At 51.4% G+C, this 19161-nt stretch overlaps 1 protein-coding gene across 4 annotated transcripts; it reads left to right on the plus strand.

The window, feature by feature from the left end:
• Window positions 1-2873: 2873 nt before the first annotated feature.
• Ttyh1 (tweety family member 1) lies at window positions 2874-18492 on the plus strand. Of its 4 annotated transcripts, none has more exons than XM_029479270.1 (14): window positions 2874-3118; window positions 5811-5989; window positions 7996-8107; window positions 8857-9077; window positions 11498-11593; window positions 12609-12681; window positions 12967-13042; window positions 13945-14000; window positions 14182-14274; window positions 14674-14766; window positions 16587-16729; window positions 16869-16914; window positions 17191-17266; window positions 17394-18492. In XM_029479270.1, exons 1-13 carry the CDS (start codon window positions 2993-2995, stop codon window positions 17227-17229), a joined length of 1353 nt encoding a protein of 450 aa, XP_029335130.1. In that variant the 5' UTR covers window positions 2874-2992; the 3' UTR covers window positions 17230-17266; window positions 17394-18492. The 4 variants fall into 4 exon arrangements, with proteins under 4 accessions (XP_029335130.1, XP_021024256.2, XP_021024254.1 ...); XM_021168597.2 differs by having other exon boundaries at window positions 17875-18492; XM_029479271.1 differs by lacking the exon at window positions 2874-3118 and adding an exon at window positions 3151-3209 and having other exon boundaries at window positions 5811-6005.
• Window positions 18493-19161: the final 669 nt, after the last annotated feature.

Here is a 19161-nt window from a genome sequence, read left to right on the forward strand (position 1 = left end):
TTGACAATTGTTCATAGTGCTGCAGATGTGTGGGCATCTCAGGGGTATCTTCACTTAAATATTTTCTTTTTCCAAAAGTCATACACTATATTTCTTCTTTACCTTACTTACTATATAAACATGGGGAGCTATTATCCATAGGAGGCTGTGTTGCTTGCTTTTAGGACACAAAGCAGTGCCTGGAACAGAGCAGAGACCTGCATTGTGTATGAGGCATGTAGGACAATGAATCATAGTTGATTCCATTTAGTGAGGACCTACTATGTGCTAGGAATAGGAAGCAGAATGTGGTAATATTTCCAGGAACCTCCACCTACCTGGCTAACCAGTAAGGCTCCTCTAGTCTAAGTAGAGTCTCTCAGCTTCTGACCTGCTCTCACCTTCTGTCAGGAAGGGCTGCGAAAGAGGGTCCCTTAGAAAAGGGGTCCTCCAGAGCTTCTCTCACATTTCTCTGGCTCAGCATCACCATGTCCCGCCTCTTCCTCTGCTTGCCCCTTGCATGCCAGTGAGGCACAGTGTCTGGATAGACCAGAGCTTGCAGACCAGCCAGCTCCAACCCACGGACAGGTTTTATTTGGCCCACATAGTCATTTTTTTTATTTGAATTCATTTTAACATTTAAAAGCTGAGGGATTTTGCTTTAAAAATATTCAGATTTCAGTCTTCGTTTGGAAATTTGGAACATCTGGTAAGGCTGGGTTCCTCTTCCCATATGGCAACACTGGCTGAGACTAAATGGCATCAACCACGTGTCCAGAACCAGCTTCTCCACACACAGCCTGAATTAATGCCCATGGGCCCTGAGGTTATTTGGGAATAGTGTCCCCAGCTGGGGACTCTAGAAACCAGCAAGGACCATATCTCCATTTCTCCATATCTCCATAACTAAAAGAAATAAATAGGGTATAATGTCTGATGCAGGTCAAACTAACAGACCTGTATCAGACATACCACACATCTCTAATGTAATAGGACAGGTGTCTTGAGTTTAATCAATGCAGACTGAAGCAATTCCCCAAGGGGGCTGCCTTCTGGAACCAAACCACACATTCAGGATGCGGACAGATGGAGACAAATGGAGTGGAGGACAGAGAGGCAATCAGTTCAAATTCTCGCCCCTCCATCTCTCTCCCTCTCCCCCATCTCTGTGTCCGTGTGTCCGTGTGTCTGTGTCTGTCTGTGAATCTGTACTCGATTACGATTTCTCATCAAAGCTTTTGATTCTGAGTTGGGATGCTACTGCTTACCTTCTTTGGCTCTCACTTGTTTTTTAAACTGACACATAAAATATTTATCCTCTCAGTTTTATAGATGGGGAAATAAAGACTTTAGATGCAGAACTCACTTAAAGTCAGTTAGCGCCTCCAGCGGCTCATCTCAGAGTCTTTGTCTTTTCCATACAGACCACTGGCTGGGGTGGTGGGGAACATGCGTCCATCCAACTTCTTACTTCTACTTGTTATTGTCATTACCATCGACATCATCATTGCCATTATCATGCCAGCGTCATTACTGTCATCACCAACATTCTGGTCATGATCACCATCATCACCACGATGATCACTACCACTTTCATCATCATTACATCACCATCCATCATCACATCACCACCATCACCATCACCACCATCACTAGCATCACCATCATCACCACCATCTTCATCATCACTGTCTCTTCAGCCACCATCATCAACACCATGAAAACCTTATCATCTGCATGATCACCATCACCATTCTCACCACCACCATCATCATCAGGAGCTGTATCACCATCACCACCATTATGACCATCACCATTATCAACACCACCATCACAACTCTGCCATCCCCATGACTACCATCAGTATCACCAGGACCATCACAGTCATCACAAACACAATCATTACTTCTCTTGCTAGCCCTTCCTACCATTCTCAACTAAAATTCATGGATGGGATGGGGGGGGTCAACTCTTACTCCTTCCCATCCAATACCCTCCCCTAGCCAGACAGAAACACTACTGGGCATTCCAGGGGCAAAAATTAGGCCTCCTACACACCAAAAGGGACAGTTGAGCAGCACCCTGGGAATGTTAGGTCACACAGTAAAGGTCTGAGTATGATTTCATGGTGGCCAGCTTCCCTCCAGGGATACCTGCCTTCCATCATCTATCTGTGAGACTTTAGCAGCTTCCCATGAGACCCAACACAATTATTTTGACTAGAAGATCACTTGTAAACTTTACCGTGAGTGGCAAGTGATGGGGGTCATTATAGAAACTGAAGCAGTTTGGAGGAGGTCTCAAACATGTGGGAAGCCACCATTCACAAATGGGATGGGCCCCTATATAGATAGATAATTGGGATCCTATTCAAAATTGGAGTTCTTAGACAAACAGTTCTCACGGCATGTGTAGGTCTTTCTGGAAGGGTCTGCTCACACAGGAAGATTTCTGTCTAGAAACTGTGTCTATATACAGGTAACGACAAAACGTGTCGCGGAGGAGGAGACACTTACCTAAGCAGAAGCTGTCTTTACAAACAGAAAAGTGAGGGATTTTTCATTGGCGCGCCTGGCTAAATGCTGCTCAAATACTAATGACCTTTACACCAAGGTGAAGGTTTTACATAAGGATAAAGAGCTTGTGTGCTTGAAAGAGAAATCCCAGTATCCTGGCTCTTATACAGACAGGGACAAGGCGGGCGAATCCATTTCGTTCTCAGCAAGCACAGCCCCTGCATAGCACTGACATGAGCAAAGACCATTCACCTGCCCAGGCAGCAGGTGGGCGCCCAGGAGAGGGCGGAGCAACGGGGCCCACTGCTCACGCCGCATTGCCTCCGGTGACCGCCAGAGGCAGCACTGAGGCGCTGCCTCGCCTCCCCCCTCCCCAATCTCCACCCCCCGCCCTCCGGGCTCCTGCTCCCGGGAGCCCCGCAAACCCCGCTCCGCCCGCGCCCCGCACAGCACCGAGGCTCCCGGCCCGGTCCGCCCCGCTGCCCCTCCCCGGGGCCATGGGGGCACCCCCGGGCTACCGACCCTCTGCCTGGGTGCATCTCCTCCACCAGCTGCCCCGCGCCGACTTCCAGCTCCGCCCGGTGCCCAGCGGCTTTGCTCCCCGCGACCAAGAGTACCAGCAGGTGGGATGGCAAACCTGGGCCAGGTCCCCTGGGAACAGGAGGCTGGGTCGGAGTTCCGGCGTCTTAGGGGCTGGGGACCCGGCCTGCATTTGTGAGTACAAGTCCAAGATCGGAGGTATAGCGCTCATACCTTGAGGTTCCCCTAGGACGTGCGCTGGGGGTGCAGACCCCTCTCTTCCCAGATAAGGAGAGCTGGGACCCTAGACTTCCAAGAATCCTGAATGGGAGGAGATGGGGGCCCAGCATTTGGGTTTCTGAGACCTGCCTGGAAAGCCAGTCTCTAGGGTCATCTAAGGAAAGGTCCGCTCTTGAGGTCCCAGGCGAGAAGGACCCCGCCCCCACAGAATCCCGACTGGTAAATATGTCCCAGATTAAATTAAAAAAAATTTTTTGGCGGGGGTTGGGGGTAGAGAAAGGACTGAGAGAGGGACGGCAGGGGAGGCAGCCGAGGTCTGGGACGGATTGATATCCTCAAGTAGGGAACAGAGACCAGGGCTGGGGAAATCAGCTGAGGTAAGATGAGGATTCAAGGTGCCTTCAGCCTGTCCCAGGAGGGAAGGGGTTGTTAGGGTGCCAGAGAGGGTTGGGATAGAAATGTGGTTAGGTTCCAGGCTAAGGAAGACAACAGGCCTGGGTCCCAGGAGGGGTGAGGCTGGTGGTGGACCCTCACAGACTCTGGGGTCCCTAGGGAAAGAGGCCCAGCTGCGGCTCGTGGGAGGGGGGGGGCGCGGAGGTGCTGTCCCCTGACCCAGTTTAATTCAAGTCCTTGACTTTGAGATTAATGAGGAGAAAAGCTTGGCTGAGCTGGGGGCCTGGTGGGGGGCTGGGAGTTGGCCTTGCCCTCCCCTCAAGTCTGAACCTCTGTGGCAGCCCTCTGGGAAAGGGGCACAGGGTTGGGAGAGCTTCGAGGGAGGGGGATGTTCCCAGAAAAGCAGCAAGGGGGATCGTGTGCTGGTGTGCTTGCTATTTGGGTCATGGCTGGCACAGCCTGAGCGGCTCCTCCCTGCCTACTCCACCCGCCCCCTCTCCCCTCCAAACGAGGACCGCCATACCCTCGCCCACCAGCCACTTACACAATCGCAGCCTCCAGCCGGTCGGCCCACCCACTCCCAGCCCGACTCATGGGGCTTATGGCTCTGAAGAGTCCCTCAGCCACGAGGGATCCCCTCCTGGGTCCCCAGTACCACCACAGCTGCTCAGAGCAGTTCACTCAACCCTCAACCCGATACTCGTCAGTCAATCACAGCTGAGGCACACACAGTTGCATTCCTGGGACATTATTCTTCATAGAAATGGCCATTGTGAGCACAGAAAGACAAACTAAGAGAGCCTCTGAGATAGGACCCGAACAACCATATGACCAGTCACATATACACAACACAGTCCTGTGTGCACCATCACACACGGGCACACTCATACATTATGCACAGCTACCCCATCTCACATGAGCACAAGCTCACACACACACACACACACACACACACAGTCTACTTACCACAACTCGCTGACTGAAGCAGCTGTGTTCAGAAAACATTAATGCCCGAAAGTAGTCTGCTACATACAGGCACGCAGCATGATCTACACAAACACCTCATACTCTCTCCATATGCCCTCATCTGGCGGAAGGCAAACGCACAGCCACATCAACGGTGCACTGCACACACGTGTCAGGCACACAGATGATGTGGAGGGCAGGCAGCGGTGCCACCGTTTAAGGACAGTGGCCCCTGGGACTGCAGGGTTGTGATTCTAGTCCTCACACTTCCATTACTCTGCTATGTAACTCTAGGAAAACTGTGTCCAGCCCTGGGCCTTTGAGAAGACATGAGACACAGGTCTTCTGAAAGACCCTACCCTATGCAGAGTCCACGATAGTATAGTTTATCTGAAACATGGCCTCACTCTCTAGTCGGGGCTGGCTGGAATTTGTGTATTGGTCTAGCCTGAAACTGTGGCCGTTTTCTCACCTCAGCTGCCAGAACGCTGGGGTTACAGGCATGCACTACCACACCTAGATCAGAGCCGCCCTGTTCCGCAAGGTGTTTCGAGCTGTAAACATCCCTTCTGCCTACCTTTCCTTTCCTCTATCCTGTGGGTCTCACTACACATTCTGCCCTGTCTCTATAGTTCTGTATATGCCCCTCTTTGTCTCTTCATCTCTGTCTGTCTCTCTCCTCTATCTCTGATTTAATCCTTCTGATGTTTTGTGTGTCTTATCTCCACATCTCTCTCTTGTTTCCTTGGCTGCCTCTTTCTGTCTGCATCGTCATCTCTTTTGGTCATCAGTCTTCCTTCCCTATCTCCATCCCTGAGCCTTGACTCTCTCTCTCACTCTCTCTCTCTCTCTCTCTCTCTCTCTCTCTCTCTCTCTCTCTCTCACACACACACACACACACACACACACACGCTGTCACAGCATCCCTGTTTCCATCCCCAGCCCTGGGGTGACAAACTCAGTTGCAGTGAGTGTGTGAGCTCAGTAGCAGGAGAGAGAGAGGGGTAAAGGAGGCTCTCTCCTGTTCTCCCAAAATACAGAAACAGGGGCCTTCCTGCCCCTTATTCCCATACAGTTCAGAGAGCATCAGCAAGTCCTTGGGGACATGTTTCATTTCAATTGCCATGCAGCTGAGAAGGAACTTCTTGTCTGGGGCATGGAAGTGCCCTCTGAGGCTTCTCAACACCTCTTCCTCAGGCCCTGCTGCTGGTGGCAGCCTTGGCTGGGCTTGGTTTAGGCCTGAGCCTCATCTTCATCGCTGTCTACCTCATCCGCTTCTGCTGCTGCAGGCCTCCAGAACCCCATGGGGCCAAGAGTCCCCCACCCGGAGGAGGCTGCGTCACCTGGAGCTGCATTGCTGCCCTTCTCGTGGGCTGGTAATGGGGCCCCAGGGTGGGTAGGGGGTGGGGACAGAGATTCCTATACTTGCTGTATGTCTTCTTCTAGAGACCTTGGGGGTATGAGCCCAGAGTTAGGAGGGAGAATCCCTAGGCACTGACAGTGCCTGCCTGCCTGCCCTGTGAGTGGGGGGATAGAAAGGCTTGAGGAGTATGAAGCAGCCTGCCTGGGCGTAGAAAAGAGAGCCTACTACAGGCTTGGAGATCTCCGTGGTTCTCTCCTTCGCCTGTGGTTCTATCTAGAGGAGTGAGATACTCTCTAGACTTCAGTTTCTCTATCTATAACGTGTGGTTTGCGGCACCACCCATACCCTAGTTATACTGAGAATAGACTCGAGAGCACAGTGCCTGGATGTCCCCTATGCGTGTTAACACTGATCAGATTCATTAATTAATTCATTCATTCATTCATTCATTCATTCATTCATTCAACAAGTGAACATGACTACTCTGTGCCAGGCACTGAGCATGCAGAGAAGGCACTCTGTGATTTCAGCCAATCAGGGGAAGGCACTCTGTGATTTCAGCCAATCAGGGAAACAGACCGCGGAGGGTCACCACCAGTAGCACCCACTCAGCCCACACTAAAGCTGGGTCTGAGTCCTTCTCGTGGTGAGAGGGGGTGCTCAAGATTGCCACACCTGGTCCTGAATGAGGAGCCTCAGGAAGGGAGAAACATGATTTTGCAAGCCTATATGGTTTAAGAGGCAAGTGGAGAGTCAGACTCGTGGTATAAGAATCATCCAGGGCTCCCAATAAGTGCTCCCTAGGAGTTTCACCGAACTTGACACCAAGATTTCTGGCTCTGAGTCCAGCCCCTACCAGGTCATAGTTAGTTAAGGGGCTGAGACCTACCGGGGACCTCATACATGGCCAGCAGGAGTACTTTAGAAATCTGGTGTCCCCTCCAGCCAGCTGGGGGTTATGTCCTGGAGTACTCTCACCCCAGTGTGGGCTGTGGGCCACTCTTCCTCATTGTAGGAAGAAGAGGGTGTGTGTCTGGGAGTATATGGGGGTTGGGCGCCCTATATCCAAGATTTTTTTTCTCATCAGGCTCTCCAGAATGGGGGTGGATGGGGGTGGGATGTTGAAAAAGGCCCAGTGGGGGTGAGGCACAGCCCCAGCCCCCTCAGAGCCCAGGAACAAGCGGAGCTTTGTAGGGTTCTGAACAATGGGGCAAGGGCAGCAGGCTCCCATCCAAGGGGTGAGGTGGGGCCTGTGTAGCCCAAGGCTGGGAACTGGGAGGGCATCAGGCTCTCGCCCCCTCCAGTGTGAAGTACAGACTAATGGAGGAAAGTGGGTCCCCATATTCAAGCTCCACAATGGAGTCTGTGTGTTGGCTGGGCAGAGACAGGGCCCAGCTCTTGGCCTGGCCTCTCCAACCCTCCCTCCCACATTCTCTCAGTCTCTTCCAGCTGGCTGGATGCCTGGATCCCTGGGCATCATAGGGGAAGGCTTAGAGCTCTGGGCACAATGTCTTTTACAAAATAGGGTCTAGGGCATTTAGGAGGAAGGGGTAAGGAGCACCTGGGTTAGAAGAGACAGCACTTAGCCTAATGACTCCTAAGACAGGGCTGTAAATGCTGTGTGTCTTTGCAAAGGATGTGGGAGTTGTTTGTGAGCTGATCACTATTAGGAACTGATTGATAACCTTTAATCCAGGGCAAGCTAGGCAAAAACCAGGGTTCCACTCTGGGGAGGTGTGAGTTAAATCTGGGGGCTCTGTCTTTTCCACCACTCCACCCACCATTAGCATCACAATGACGTCTCTCCAGCAGGGGGATGGAGGTCTTCAGGTTACCTTGGCAACTGGTGGAGGCCAACCTTGAGCTGTTCTTTTTCCCATGGAGGATGAACCAATAGGGTGGATGCAGAGATCAGATAGGCAAATGAAGAAGCTGGGAGGACGGGTATGTGTGTAGAGGCATGGTGACACCCTCCAGGGTCTGAGACTGGTTGGTATTTCTTCTTCCTTTTCCCTTCAGTGCCGGCATTGGCATTGGTTTCTATGGTAACAGCGAGACCAGCGATGGGGTGTCCCAGCTCAGCTCAGCACTGCTGCACGCCAACCACACGCTCAGCACCATTGATGACGTGGTGAGAGAGCCAGCCACTGACCAGACTGCAGACTCATGCCCCAGTTGGTCTTCATATGAGAATGCGGTCCCCCAATGGAGAACAAAAGCAGCCAAATCAAAGCAGATTTCAGACCAAAAACTTAATCCCCAAATTCAGAACTGCAAACTCAGACCTGCAGACATTGGACCATATGTTCAACCCCAACCCTGCAAACTGGAGCTGGATCTAGATTCAGATCGAGCCTTAAGACTCACTTCCAGCCCCAGGCCTACACTTCGGTTTATATTCCAAGCATTAAGGAAACCAGCTCCTGCCCTCAGGCCAGATCCAAAGCTACAGACCCTGTCCTTGGCTCAGATGCAAGTTCAGGAACTCACCCCCTCCCCCAGACCCCACTGTGAGCTTTTATGTACCCAGGATTCCAGAGCCCACTTCCAACCTTGAGCTTCAGTACCTACTAACCAGACATCAGCCCTTAGGTCCCCCAACCCCTTCCATTTTGACCTAATTTCAACGCTGGAATTAGAATCTTTACCTTCGACTCAAGCCCCCTGACCAACAAGAGCTCCTGACAAGACCTGGGAACCTCCCACCTTCACTCATGGTCTCCTCAGTCTCCAGAAGCCCCAGACTCCAGATCTCAGGCACCAGGCACTCCTCAATCCTGCTTCACCACCCCCTGCCCCACCCCAGACCTTTTCCCTCATCCACAACCCTAGGCTTCCGGTAACCACCATCCCAGAGGTGAGACAATATCATCTCCCCAGGTGCTGGAAACGGTAGAGAGGCTGGGGGAGGCAGTGAAGACCGAGCTGACCACCCTGGAGGAAGTGCTGTCAGTCCGCATGGAGCTGGTGGCTGCCACCAGGGGAGCCCGAAGGCAGGCTGAGGCTGCTGCTCAGTACCTGCAAGGACTGGCCTTCTGGCAAGGAGTGTCCCTGAGCCCAGTACAGGTGGCTGAAGATGTGACTTTCGTGGAGGAGTACAGGTGGGAAAGGATTTCCCTATTTATTTTTTAAGCACTGCGGTCTCTAGATCCTGAGGGATGTGGGATAGTATCTGACAGTTTAATTTGTCCCACTGGTTGAATGAGAAGCTACTGGCTGGCTCCTGGTGGGTGGAGACAGGATGCTGTCCATCATCCTATAGGCCAGCCCCTCTGTGAATATAAAACAAGGCTGATATACTCAGCAGTGACCAAGTGGTTGAGGGCCACCCTCATAGTTACATACTGTGTCAATGACCACCTCTTTCATTCATTTACTCACTCAGCCATTCCTTGAATGATTCATTCAGCAGGTACATCACCATTCCACACAGTTGCTTCTGAACTAACCCTAGTAGTAATCCTACCTACTAGGTGATTCTGGAGGCAACTGTGTTCATCGTGCAACTTGTCTGGTGAGAGACAGTGTGCACGGGATTGGGGACCTCAGCTTCAGGAGGCCACTCTGTATTTGTAGGTCCTTAAACAAGTTTCTTTCCATCCCTGCGTTTCAATTTTCCCACTTTAGAGTCCTGTCATGCATAGCTCAAAATGGATTGTGGAGAGTTAGTTAATAACAATGACAGATGAGACAATGCCAGGAAAATACAGATATATCAACCACTGGGGATAACACAGGAAATCCCACATAGGAGGGGGTCTTCTCAGCTGGGAGAGCAATATAAAATAGGCCCACAAAGCCAGGCCTGGGAATATAGGCCTGTAATCTCAACTGCTCCAGAGACTCAGTAAAAGGATTGAAAACTCAAGCCCTGTTTGGGCTACAGATCTCAAGGCCAGGATGAATAATAACTTAGTGAGACATTGTCTCCAAATAAAAAGTAAAAAGGCTGAGATGTGATAATGGAAGAATACTTGCCTAGAATCTGCTGATAAAGGATTGAGAATGTGATTTAGTGGTAAATCATCTGCCTAGAATCCCCCCACTGAAGGGTCGGGGTGTGGCTCACTTACCTAGAATGCACTACTGAAGAGCTGGGAATATGATTCGAGGATAGAGCTGCCTACCTAGCCTGTGTGAGGCTCTATGTTCATAGTAGCATCAAAAGGGAGAGGGGAGGCCTGGAGAGACGGTTCCGTGGTTAAGAGCACTTGCTGTGCTTTGCATGTAGAGGACCTAGGTTCAGTTCTCAGCACTCATATGGTGGCTCACAACTATCTCTAAGTCCAGTTCCATGGGATCCAAGACTTTCTTCTCCCCTCTGCAGACACCAGGCATGCATTTGGCAGACATACATACATGTAAGCAAAACACTTGTACATATGAAAATAAAAATATTTTTAAACAGCAAACACATTTCCTATAAGGTGGGTGATGAGTGCTTTGGAGCAAATGCAATAGGAAGGGGCTTGTCGGGGACAGGCAGGCAGCTTGTGTCGGGGTGTTAGAAGGGCCATACTAAAGGGTGGTACTTGAGGGGACCGGACAAGCTGTGCAGCCCTCGGGGCAGCCATCCATCTCAGCAGCCAGTCTTCCCTACCTATAGTTATTTCATCCCTGCTTGCTTTGAGGGGATACTCCTGAATCTCCTATTCCCAAGCAGGAGGTCATGCTCCTTGGTACGAGCACCCTGGGGCTGAAACAATCCCTGCTGTGGATCCATGGTGGCGCACCAAGTCAGTGGGAGGCAGGAAGGTTCTCTGTCATGGTTCCTAGGATCCCGGGATCCCGGGAGCTTGGACAGGGAGGCAGTGGCGGCAGTGAACGTGATCCTAAGAAGATGCTCTGGAAAAGTGTCTGACATTAGAGAGGCCATGGAGTTGAGCCTGGCAGTGTGGTCAGGGACAGGGACTCAGGGTGCAAACCACAGCTCCATGGGAACTGCTGAGAATGACACTACTGCTGAGCATTTGCAGTGTGCCAAGCACTAAATTTGGGACCTTCCAAGCATCCTTCCCTGCAGTCCTGGTGTGTTACTTACTTAAGTAAATATTATGTAGCATTCAAAGCCCCCTGGATAGTGATTTATAACATTAACTATATCCACAAGCCCATTCATTTACCTCGCAACAGATTTTGAGGTTGATTCTATTATGCCTTCCTGTTACTGGTAGGGAAACTGAGGCAAACAGGTTACATGGCTAATTGAGTAGTTAAGACCTATGCACCATACCTCTGAAATATTCTATTAGGTCACAGTGACTGACACCCTAACAGTTGGGGAATCCCATTCAGAGGCCAACAACTGTGCCATAAGCACAGAACTTGTGTGTGAAGCGGCCAGGGTAGTTACCAGGAGCTTCAGTTCCACACCTATGCGGCAGAGCGCTCCAGCGTCTGGTGAAAGCATGTACCATGTCACCGGGCAGCAGGGAGGTCACAGGAGCAGACTGGGTTGGGGTGACTGGGGGTGCTGATGGCCTCCTGAGGCTCACTGTCTTCTTGGTCCTTCTTCCTGCAGGTGGCTGGCCTATGTCCTCCTGCTGCTCTTGGTGCTTCTGGTTTGTCTCTTCACCCTCCTGGGCCTGGCAAAGCAGAGCAAATGGCTGGTGGTTGTGTGAGTGGAGCGAGTTGGTCAGGGGAGGGAACAGGCGGGTTTCCAGCAAGCAGCATGCTAAAGTCAGGAGAAAGATAGAGATTGCATTTGCCACAAAGGGCGCGGGAGGGCGTGCTTCTGCCTTTGTCTCTGACATGCCACACGTGTGTTCTTCTTTGGTCGCCACAACAAACCCATGGAGGAAGTGCCACCAGGTCCCCTGTATGGCAGGTGGGGGATCTGAAATAATGTACAGGCACATAGGACCTATGCTCTTAGTGCACAGTTCTGTGTGCCAGACACGGCCCTTAGGACTTGGACCCAGTGTGACCAGGTTACTTGTTCAGGGAGCACTGTGATAGAGCTGCCCATCATTGGAAGAACCCATGCCCCTTCTGCCTTGGTGCCCACTGTCTTTGGAATCCCCCTGAGAAAGATGTCCATCTACTGCATCAAGGCCTGTACACTGATAAAAACACACTGTGTTGATCAAGTCTATGAATTGGTCTTCCACTTTATAAGAGCTGTCAACCTCTCCGATCACTCCATGACCCAGAATTATTCCACCTGTCACAGCCCTGGACATAAACCAAGCCAAGCTCTGAATTTCAGATATCAACTCCGAAACAATCCCCACACTTTACAGCTTAGAGGTGGAGAGAGTGGAGAGAGACTAGCTAAATAAAATGGGCTGTGGATGGGCCTGGCAGCTGCCTCAGAACCTACTAGACCCTGTGCACTTAATTTCCAGGAAATTCAGCCCAGGCGTGGACAGCTGCTTCCTAGTCTCCAGGAACAGTTAGGATAGAGGCTACTGACCTGGCAGCCACGACCTTTTCCTTTTCCAACTGAACAGATGTTGTCTTTGACGTCAGTCAGTCATGGGCCTTACCCCACCCTTTACTCCTGTGCCTCTGACTCTAATCCTTTAGACTACAGAAGTTGGTGGGTATTGGGGAGGGCTGTGATTGGATATAGGGTGTAGAAAAAGGCAAAGCTGATCAAGTTCTGAGTTCAGCCACCTCCCCCCTTCTAGGATGACTGCCATGAGTCTCCTGGTGCTTGTCCTGAGCTGGGGTTCTGTGGGCCTAGAGGCTGCCACAGCTGTGGTGAGTATGGGGCTCTGGATTCAGGAGTTCTGATTCTGGGGTGAGTGTGATCCGATTAATGCCATACATACTAAGGTGGAGGGAATCATGACCACAGTTCTGAGGTCTTAGCCTTAATTGCTGGATCCTGAGAGCAGAGGCTGATGCCTAGACTCGTCAGTCTGAGGAAAGCTGAAGTCTGGACCCCTGGGTCTGAGGGAGGAGGGTTAGGGCCTGGACTTCTGAGTTCTGTGGAAATATGAAATTGGACATTCTGATCTGATCTCTTCCTGCTCCCTTCATCAGGGCCTCAGTGACTTCTGCTCCAACCCAGACACCTATGTGCTGAACCTGACCCAGGAGGAAACAGGGCTCAGCTCAGGTGATTCCCATAAATCCCTGATGTCTTCAGCACTCCCTCCTGTCCCCCAAGGCCCAGTCCGTTGTAGGGTAGAGAGCAGCAGCGTCTCCCAATCCTGGCAGGATGGGAAAGGGGCAGGATCAACATGTCTGTGGGTATGACTAGACGCAGGGAAGTGGGCCCTGGGCCTCCGTGATCAGGGAAGTGGGCGCTGGGTCTCCGTGACCAGAGGGTTGGACTGTAGGACAACAAGGGAGCATAATTAGGTCAGCTGAGCCTGCTTCCAGATATGGCTGAAGCAGAAGGGATGAACGTGTGATATTGCCCACCTATAATCCCAGCAATTAGGAGGTTGAAGTGTGAGTTCATGGGCAGTCTGGGTTATCTAGACCTGGTCACACCTTGTTCTGAAGCAAAACCAAACAAAAAACAAAATGAATGGACTTAAGGGTGTCCCTCCATTGGTAAAGTGCTTGTCAAAGCTGTAAGTTTGATCCCTAGCAACACATAAAGCTTGCCTTGTGCCCAGCACTCAGGAAGTAAGATCAGAAGCGTTCAAGGTCATCCATAGCTACATAGAGAATTCAAGGCAAATCTGGGATACATGAGACTGTCTCAAAACACTCAATAAACCGCACAAGGAGAGGAGGAGGGATGGAAAGGAAAAGCGAGAGGGAAGAGGGGGAAGGGAGAGAGGAGGGGATAAAGGGAGGGATGGGAATAGAAGGAGGGAGAGAGAAAGGAAGGAGGGGGAAGAGGGGGAGGAAAAGAAATGGATGGGAGAGTGACTAGTAGGTCTCTGAGACACCAAGAAAGTTTCAAACTGGGTGTGGAATGTCCCCCGGGCTTTGGCCCTCCAGATTTGTCCAGGGAGAGCCTGGGTCCAGGGTTATAGCCTGCTCCTTTCTCTCCCTCCACTTCAGACATCCTCAGCTATTATTTCCTGTGCAACCAGGCGGTCTCCAACCCCTTCCAACAGGTTAGGACTGTGGGCAAAAGACATGGGTGTTGAGGAGATGGCTAATGTGGACTCTCAAGGGCATACGCTGGGCTACTAGGGGCTCCAGGGTTCCATGGGAGGTGGAGGGTGCAAAGGCCCAGAGCTGTGCAGTCTAGTGGACACCTTGACCTGAGTCCTCCTTTCTCTTATCTTCCTGCAGAGGCTGACTCTGTCCCAGCGTGCTCTAGCCAGCATCCACTCTCAGCTGCAGGGCCTGGAGCGGGAAGCTATCCCTCAATTTTCTGCTGCACAGGTTAGGTCAATGAACTGCACCAGCCTGAGAGGAAAAAGGGTCGAACCTGATGAACCTGTGGGATGCCGCCTCCACTCATGTAAAGGGGCAGATTGACTGAGTCAGATAGACTTGGGGAGCTGGTCCTTCTCCAAGTAGGCGGGATTTCATGTTGTGTGCAAATCTATGGAAAGGGGTGAGGCAAAGAGCTGAGCTGGTCTCTGGGAGAGAGCCTACAGGAAGGGGTTGCGGCAAGAAAAATCCACATTTCTCTTGGTGCTGGGCCAATAGTGGAGGTGAGAGGCTCTAGGGTGTGACTAAGGGCTGGTCCCTTTGGGAAGTGGGGTCCTTGGGTTGAGGGCGGGGCCTATTTTACTGGGTAGCATAAAGACTGGTTAACTGTGTCCTCTCCCACTACAGAAGCCCTTGTTATCTTTGGAGGAGACACTGAATGTGACAGAAAGAAGCTTCCACCAGTTGGTGGCGCTGCTGCACTGCCGCAGTCTGCACAAGGTAAGCTCTGGGTGTTTGCTAACCCTGTCTCTTTTTCCCCCTCCTCTGTCTTTCTCATACTCTCTCTCCCCCTCCCGCCTTTGTCCCCCCCCCCCCCCCGTGTTCTTCATCTTCCACCTTCTCCTCTCGTTGAAAGCTGCTCAGCCTCTCGAGCCCTGGAATGAGAACCCAGGCAGGCCCCCAGTTCCCTAGATTGAAAACTAGTCCAGATATCTCTTGATATGAACGGGGCAGGAAAAGGCGAGGGTAGTGGCAGGGCAGCCTGTGAGCCTACCGTGGGCTCAGCTGTGGTCTGTATGGCCTCGGGAGCAAGCCAGCATCTCTGACTGTTGTAAAGACTCACCCTTACAACACCGGGACTCCACCTAACCACTTTCCCTGGTTACATACAGTCTCCCACCGTGATACTTTCCATGCACACAGGCTTTGCTATGATCCTGGCTCTACAGGATTCACTGGACACTGACCCCTCCATAACAAGATCACTCAGTAGAGCATGAGACTCTTAATCTCAGGGTCGTGGGTTCGTGCCCCATGTTGGGTGCCCTATGTTGTGGGAAATATTAAAAAAAAATGAACCCACCACCTCTCCAGTCCTGCTGGACTGTCTTTCTATCTCCCTATCCTCACTTCCCACTGCATCGACTGCTCATACAGTCAACACTGCATCAGGCCCTAGCCCTCTTCACCTCTCACATGCATGCCCATCTTGCTCATTCCATCTGTCCAATAACAGCTGGTGATCCTTTCTGTACACAATCGGATCAGAGTCTTCATCTAAGAACCCTCCCATGAGTCCCTCTCCACATGGATTAAAGCCGGGCTCGTGGCACTGACCTAGTAGGAGCCTGTGTAGACAGCCTCAGCCTTGGTGTTTCTACTCCACATCAGGCCGACTACGTGCCTCTGACTAGAGCTGACCGTCTCCTAGTGTTCTTTTCGCAAGGTCTCTGCTGGGCACTAGCCTAACATTTCCTGTCCTACAAGCTCTCACCTCTCCAAAGTGGCTGCCTGAGTCCCATGCATTGAAGGTTGCCAGTGCTGGTGGCTGCCTGAGTCCCATGCATTGAAGGTTGCCAGTGCTGGTGGCTGCCTGAGNATTGAAGGTTGCCAGTGCTGGTGGCTGCCTGAGTCCCATGCATTGAAGGTTGCCAGTGCTGGTGGCTGCCTGAGTCCCATGCATTGAAGGTTGCCGGTGCTGGTGGCATGCCTGGAGCACAGGCAGATTAGCCCATCCTGGTAGAATATTGGCTGTGGTACTCGGTATTGAGGTTACAGAGGTTCTGCTGGCTTCCAGGATGGTGGTCACAATAGCCGGTCCTTTCTGCATGTCTATCCTATGGATGCCCAAACCTAAGTGTTATGTAAGCCAGCAATTTGTGGGACCAGGGGGCCATCTGACAATGTGTGGGGATGTGACTGTCACAAGTGCAGAAACAGATGCTGCTGGCATCCCCACCAGTCAATAGCACGTGGGTAGAACAAGGATAGGCAGGGTTGTTGCCGGTGGGAATGACAGCGTAGAGGCTTGCCCACTGAAGATGCTGGGAGAGCAGCTCTCTAGATGCTGAGTGGAGATGCTAGGCCACTTTGCATATGGGAGTGGGGAACTGAGATAAAATAGGAGTGGGTTGGAAGGCTGCAGCTCAGCAAAGGCACAAGCTGAACACATAGATGACTTTCCATGTTCAGAACAGCTCTCTGACAAGAGACTACACTTACGCACAGAGAGTCTGGGTGACAGCCAGGTAAATGGATGGTTGGAGCTGTGTATGAAGTGCACATGTGCACACCCTGAGCCTCCTCACCCTCTGCCTCAGGACTATGGCTCAGCACTCCGAGGCCTGTGTGAAGATGCCCTGGAGGGCCTACTGTTCCTGATGCTCTTTTCCCTCCTGTCTGCGGGGGCCCTAGCCACCACTCTGTGCAGCCTACCCCGTGCCTGGGCCCTCTTCCCACCCAGGTCAGCAGGGGAGAGAGGGCAGGCTCCCCAGGGAGGGGACAGGAGGCAGTACCCAGGGCCACTGGTGGGGATGGGGCAGCCTCCTGACTCGTTTCCATCCTGCTTCTCTGCCACCCCCCACATCCCCATCACACTTCAGTGATGACTACGATGACACAGATGACGACGACCCTTTCAACCCTCAGGTATCCTGGTCTGAAGGAGGAGGACTGGGGCCTGAGATCCTGGGTCTATTGGAAGGGGATATGAGTATTGTATTCTCGGGTCTGAGAAGAGGAGAAATGAGACTGGACCTCTGGGTCTGAGGGAGGGATGAAGCCTGAGATCCTAAGGGAAGAGGGATGAGTCTTGGCCATGAGGGAGGTTGCTGGTCTGGAATCCTGGGCCTGAGGGAGGAGAGAAGGGCCCCCACCGTACACAACAGATTCTGAGTGTCTTTTCTGTCCCTGTTATCCTGCCAGGAATCCAAACGCTTTGTGCAGTGGCAGTCTTCCATCTGAGCCTCCCCTCCAGTCTGGAGCCTGCCTCTCCTCTATGGTAACCTTCAATGTGTACAGTTGGGTCTTGGCTCTCCCCTACAGTAGTTGTAGCTCTCTTATGTTGGGTGGATGTCCATGGGAGGGTCTCCAGTGAATATCAGCTCTTCATCTCTCCCTCTCTCTAGCTCCTTTCCCGGCTGCTGGAGAAGGCCCCACTAACCTGACCTTGACTGGGCTCTGACCACTAACACTGCTGGCTATGGACATCTCACTTAGGATGGCATCCTGCTCTGGCCCTAACACCCCCCCGTCCCCATTTCTCCTTAGCACAGGGGATTGCTGAGGTGGCACAACAGGGACCAGGGGTGGCTGGGAAGGGGGCTGACCTATACAGCCTGGTGTTCCTCACCTCTGGCTGCCAGTCCTGTCCTTGGAGGGATAAAGCTGGAGGCAGGTACAGGCATGTCCCTGTTTCCTGCCATACCCCAGCGATCTCAACCTATGGCACTAACTTGGAAGAGGGCTGATTTGAAATAAAAGGGAAGGCTTTATTTTACAAGCAGCTAGGTCCTTCTTATCCACCCCAACTACTGAGAGAAGGAAGTCCTGACTGGGCTAGGGACACTCCTCCTCTGGTGGTTGAAAGGCAACTCTCCTCTTGTCCAGGCTCAGCACTGCCTTGCTCCTATAAGTAACATGTGAATCCTGACAAGGGGGAAGAAGCAGATCCCGGAAGAGAATCCGCCTAGCACTAAATCTAAACAGGCGTGCAGCCACAGGAACAGAGCCAAGCTTCCAGTCCCGTGGAATGTACAAAGCCTGCTGGGTTTAGGAAAGGCGTGGAATCAACTTGCTTCCTAGCAGCTCACACCCAGCACAAGACTCCAGAAAACCAACGCTTGTATCAGAATAGAGACAGAAGTCTTCCAAGAGAAAGTAGAATATTTGCTTGTAGTTCCACCAGGGTGATATGAAGGGGGAAGGTTTAAGGAAGATATTATAAATCCAGGCAGGAAAAGATGAGGCACTCAATAAGTTATCAAGTAAAAACAAACATGGCAGAGTCAAAAGGGAAATTTATTGTCTGGGGAACAATACGTATGTAGTTCTCGTTTGTTTTTTAAAAAAATAGCACACATGGCAAAGAAAAACGTGGTTAATACATAAACATAATTCAAAAAGCTTCTATTAGCTAACAAAAAAGACCTCAATTTAATAAGTAACTGAGATGAACATAGGAAAAAACAAAAACCCCAAGACAAATGGATAAAATTGTCTTTTTTATTTTGTCTCTTTTGTTGTTGTTTTGTTTTGGAGACAGGGTTTCTCTGTGAAACAGCCCTGGCTGTCCTGGAACTCTCTTTGTAGACCAGGCTGGCCTTGAACTCACAGGGAAGGGCCTGCCTCTGCCTCTGCCTCTGCCTCCCTAGTGCGGACGTGTATCACCACACCCAACTAAAGTGTTCAAATTCTAATGATTAGCAAACACAATGTGCTACTTTCCCCTTTCAAGTATCTATTTGTTGTGGGATTTAGAGTGGAGTGTGGGCTGGTGCCGGTCTGGACGCCCAGGGAACAGGTTCTCTGAATATGCTGCCCAGAGACTGTGAGTCACCAGCTATGTGAAAATAATAATAATAATAAACAAAACAAATAAACAAAAAACCCTGCTCACATGTGAGAGGATAAAAACTGCATCTCTTATCCTGGAAACCCTTTGAGGGAGCAGCTTCCAAAAGAACAAGCAACCCCTGGCTCAGGTAGACCCTGCAGACAAAACAGTAATCGGCCTCTGCCCAAGACCAGCAGCTCTGTAGGGGGAGATGGCCGAGCAGGCTCCTCCAGTGACTCACAGGAGCACCAGTGCTGGGTTGGATTCAGTGTTAACGTAGGCAAGTTATTTGACTCACTGAACTTTTTTTTTTTTTTTTTTTTTTTGGTTTTTTTGAGACA

The sequence above is a fragment of the Mus caroli genome, chromosome 7 (assembly GCF_900094665.2).
Source record: "Mus caroli chromosome 7, CAROLI_EIJ_v1.1, whole genome shotgun sequence".
Taxonomy (NCBI): Eukaryota; Metazoa; Chordata; class Mammalia; order Rodentia; family Muridae; genus Mus; species Mus caroli.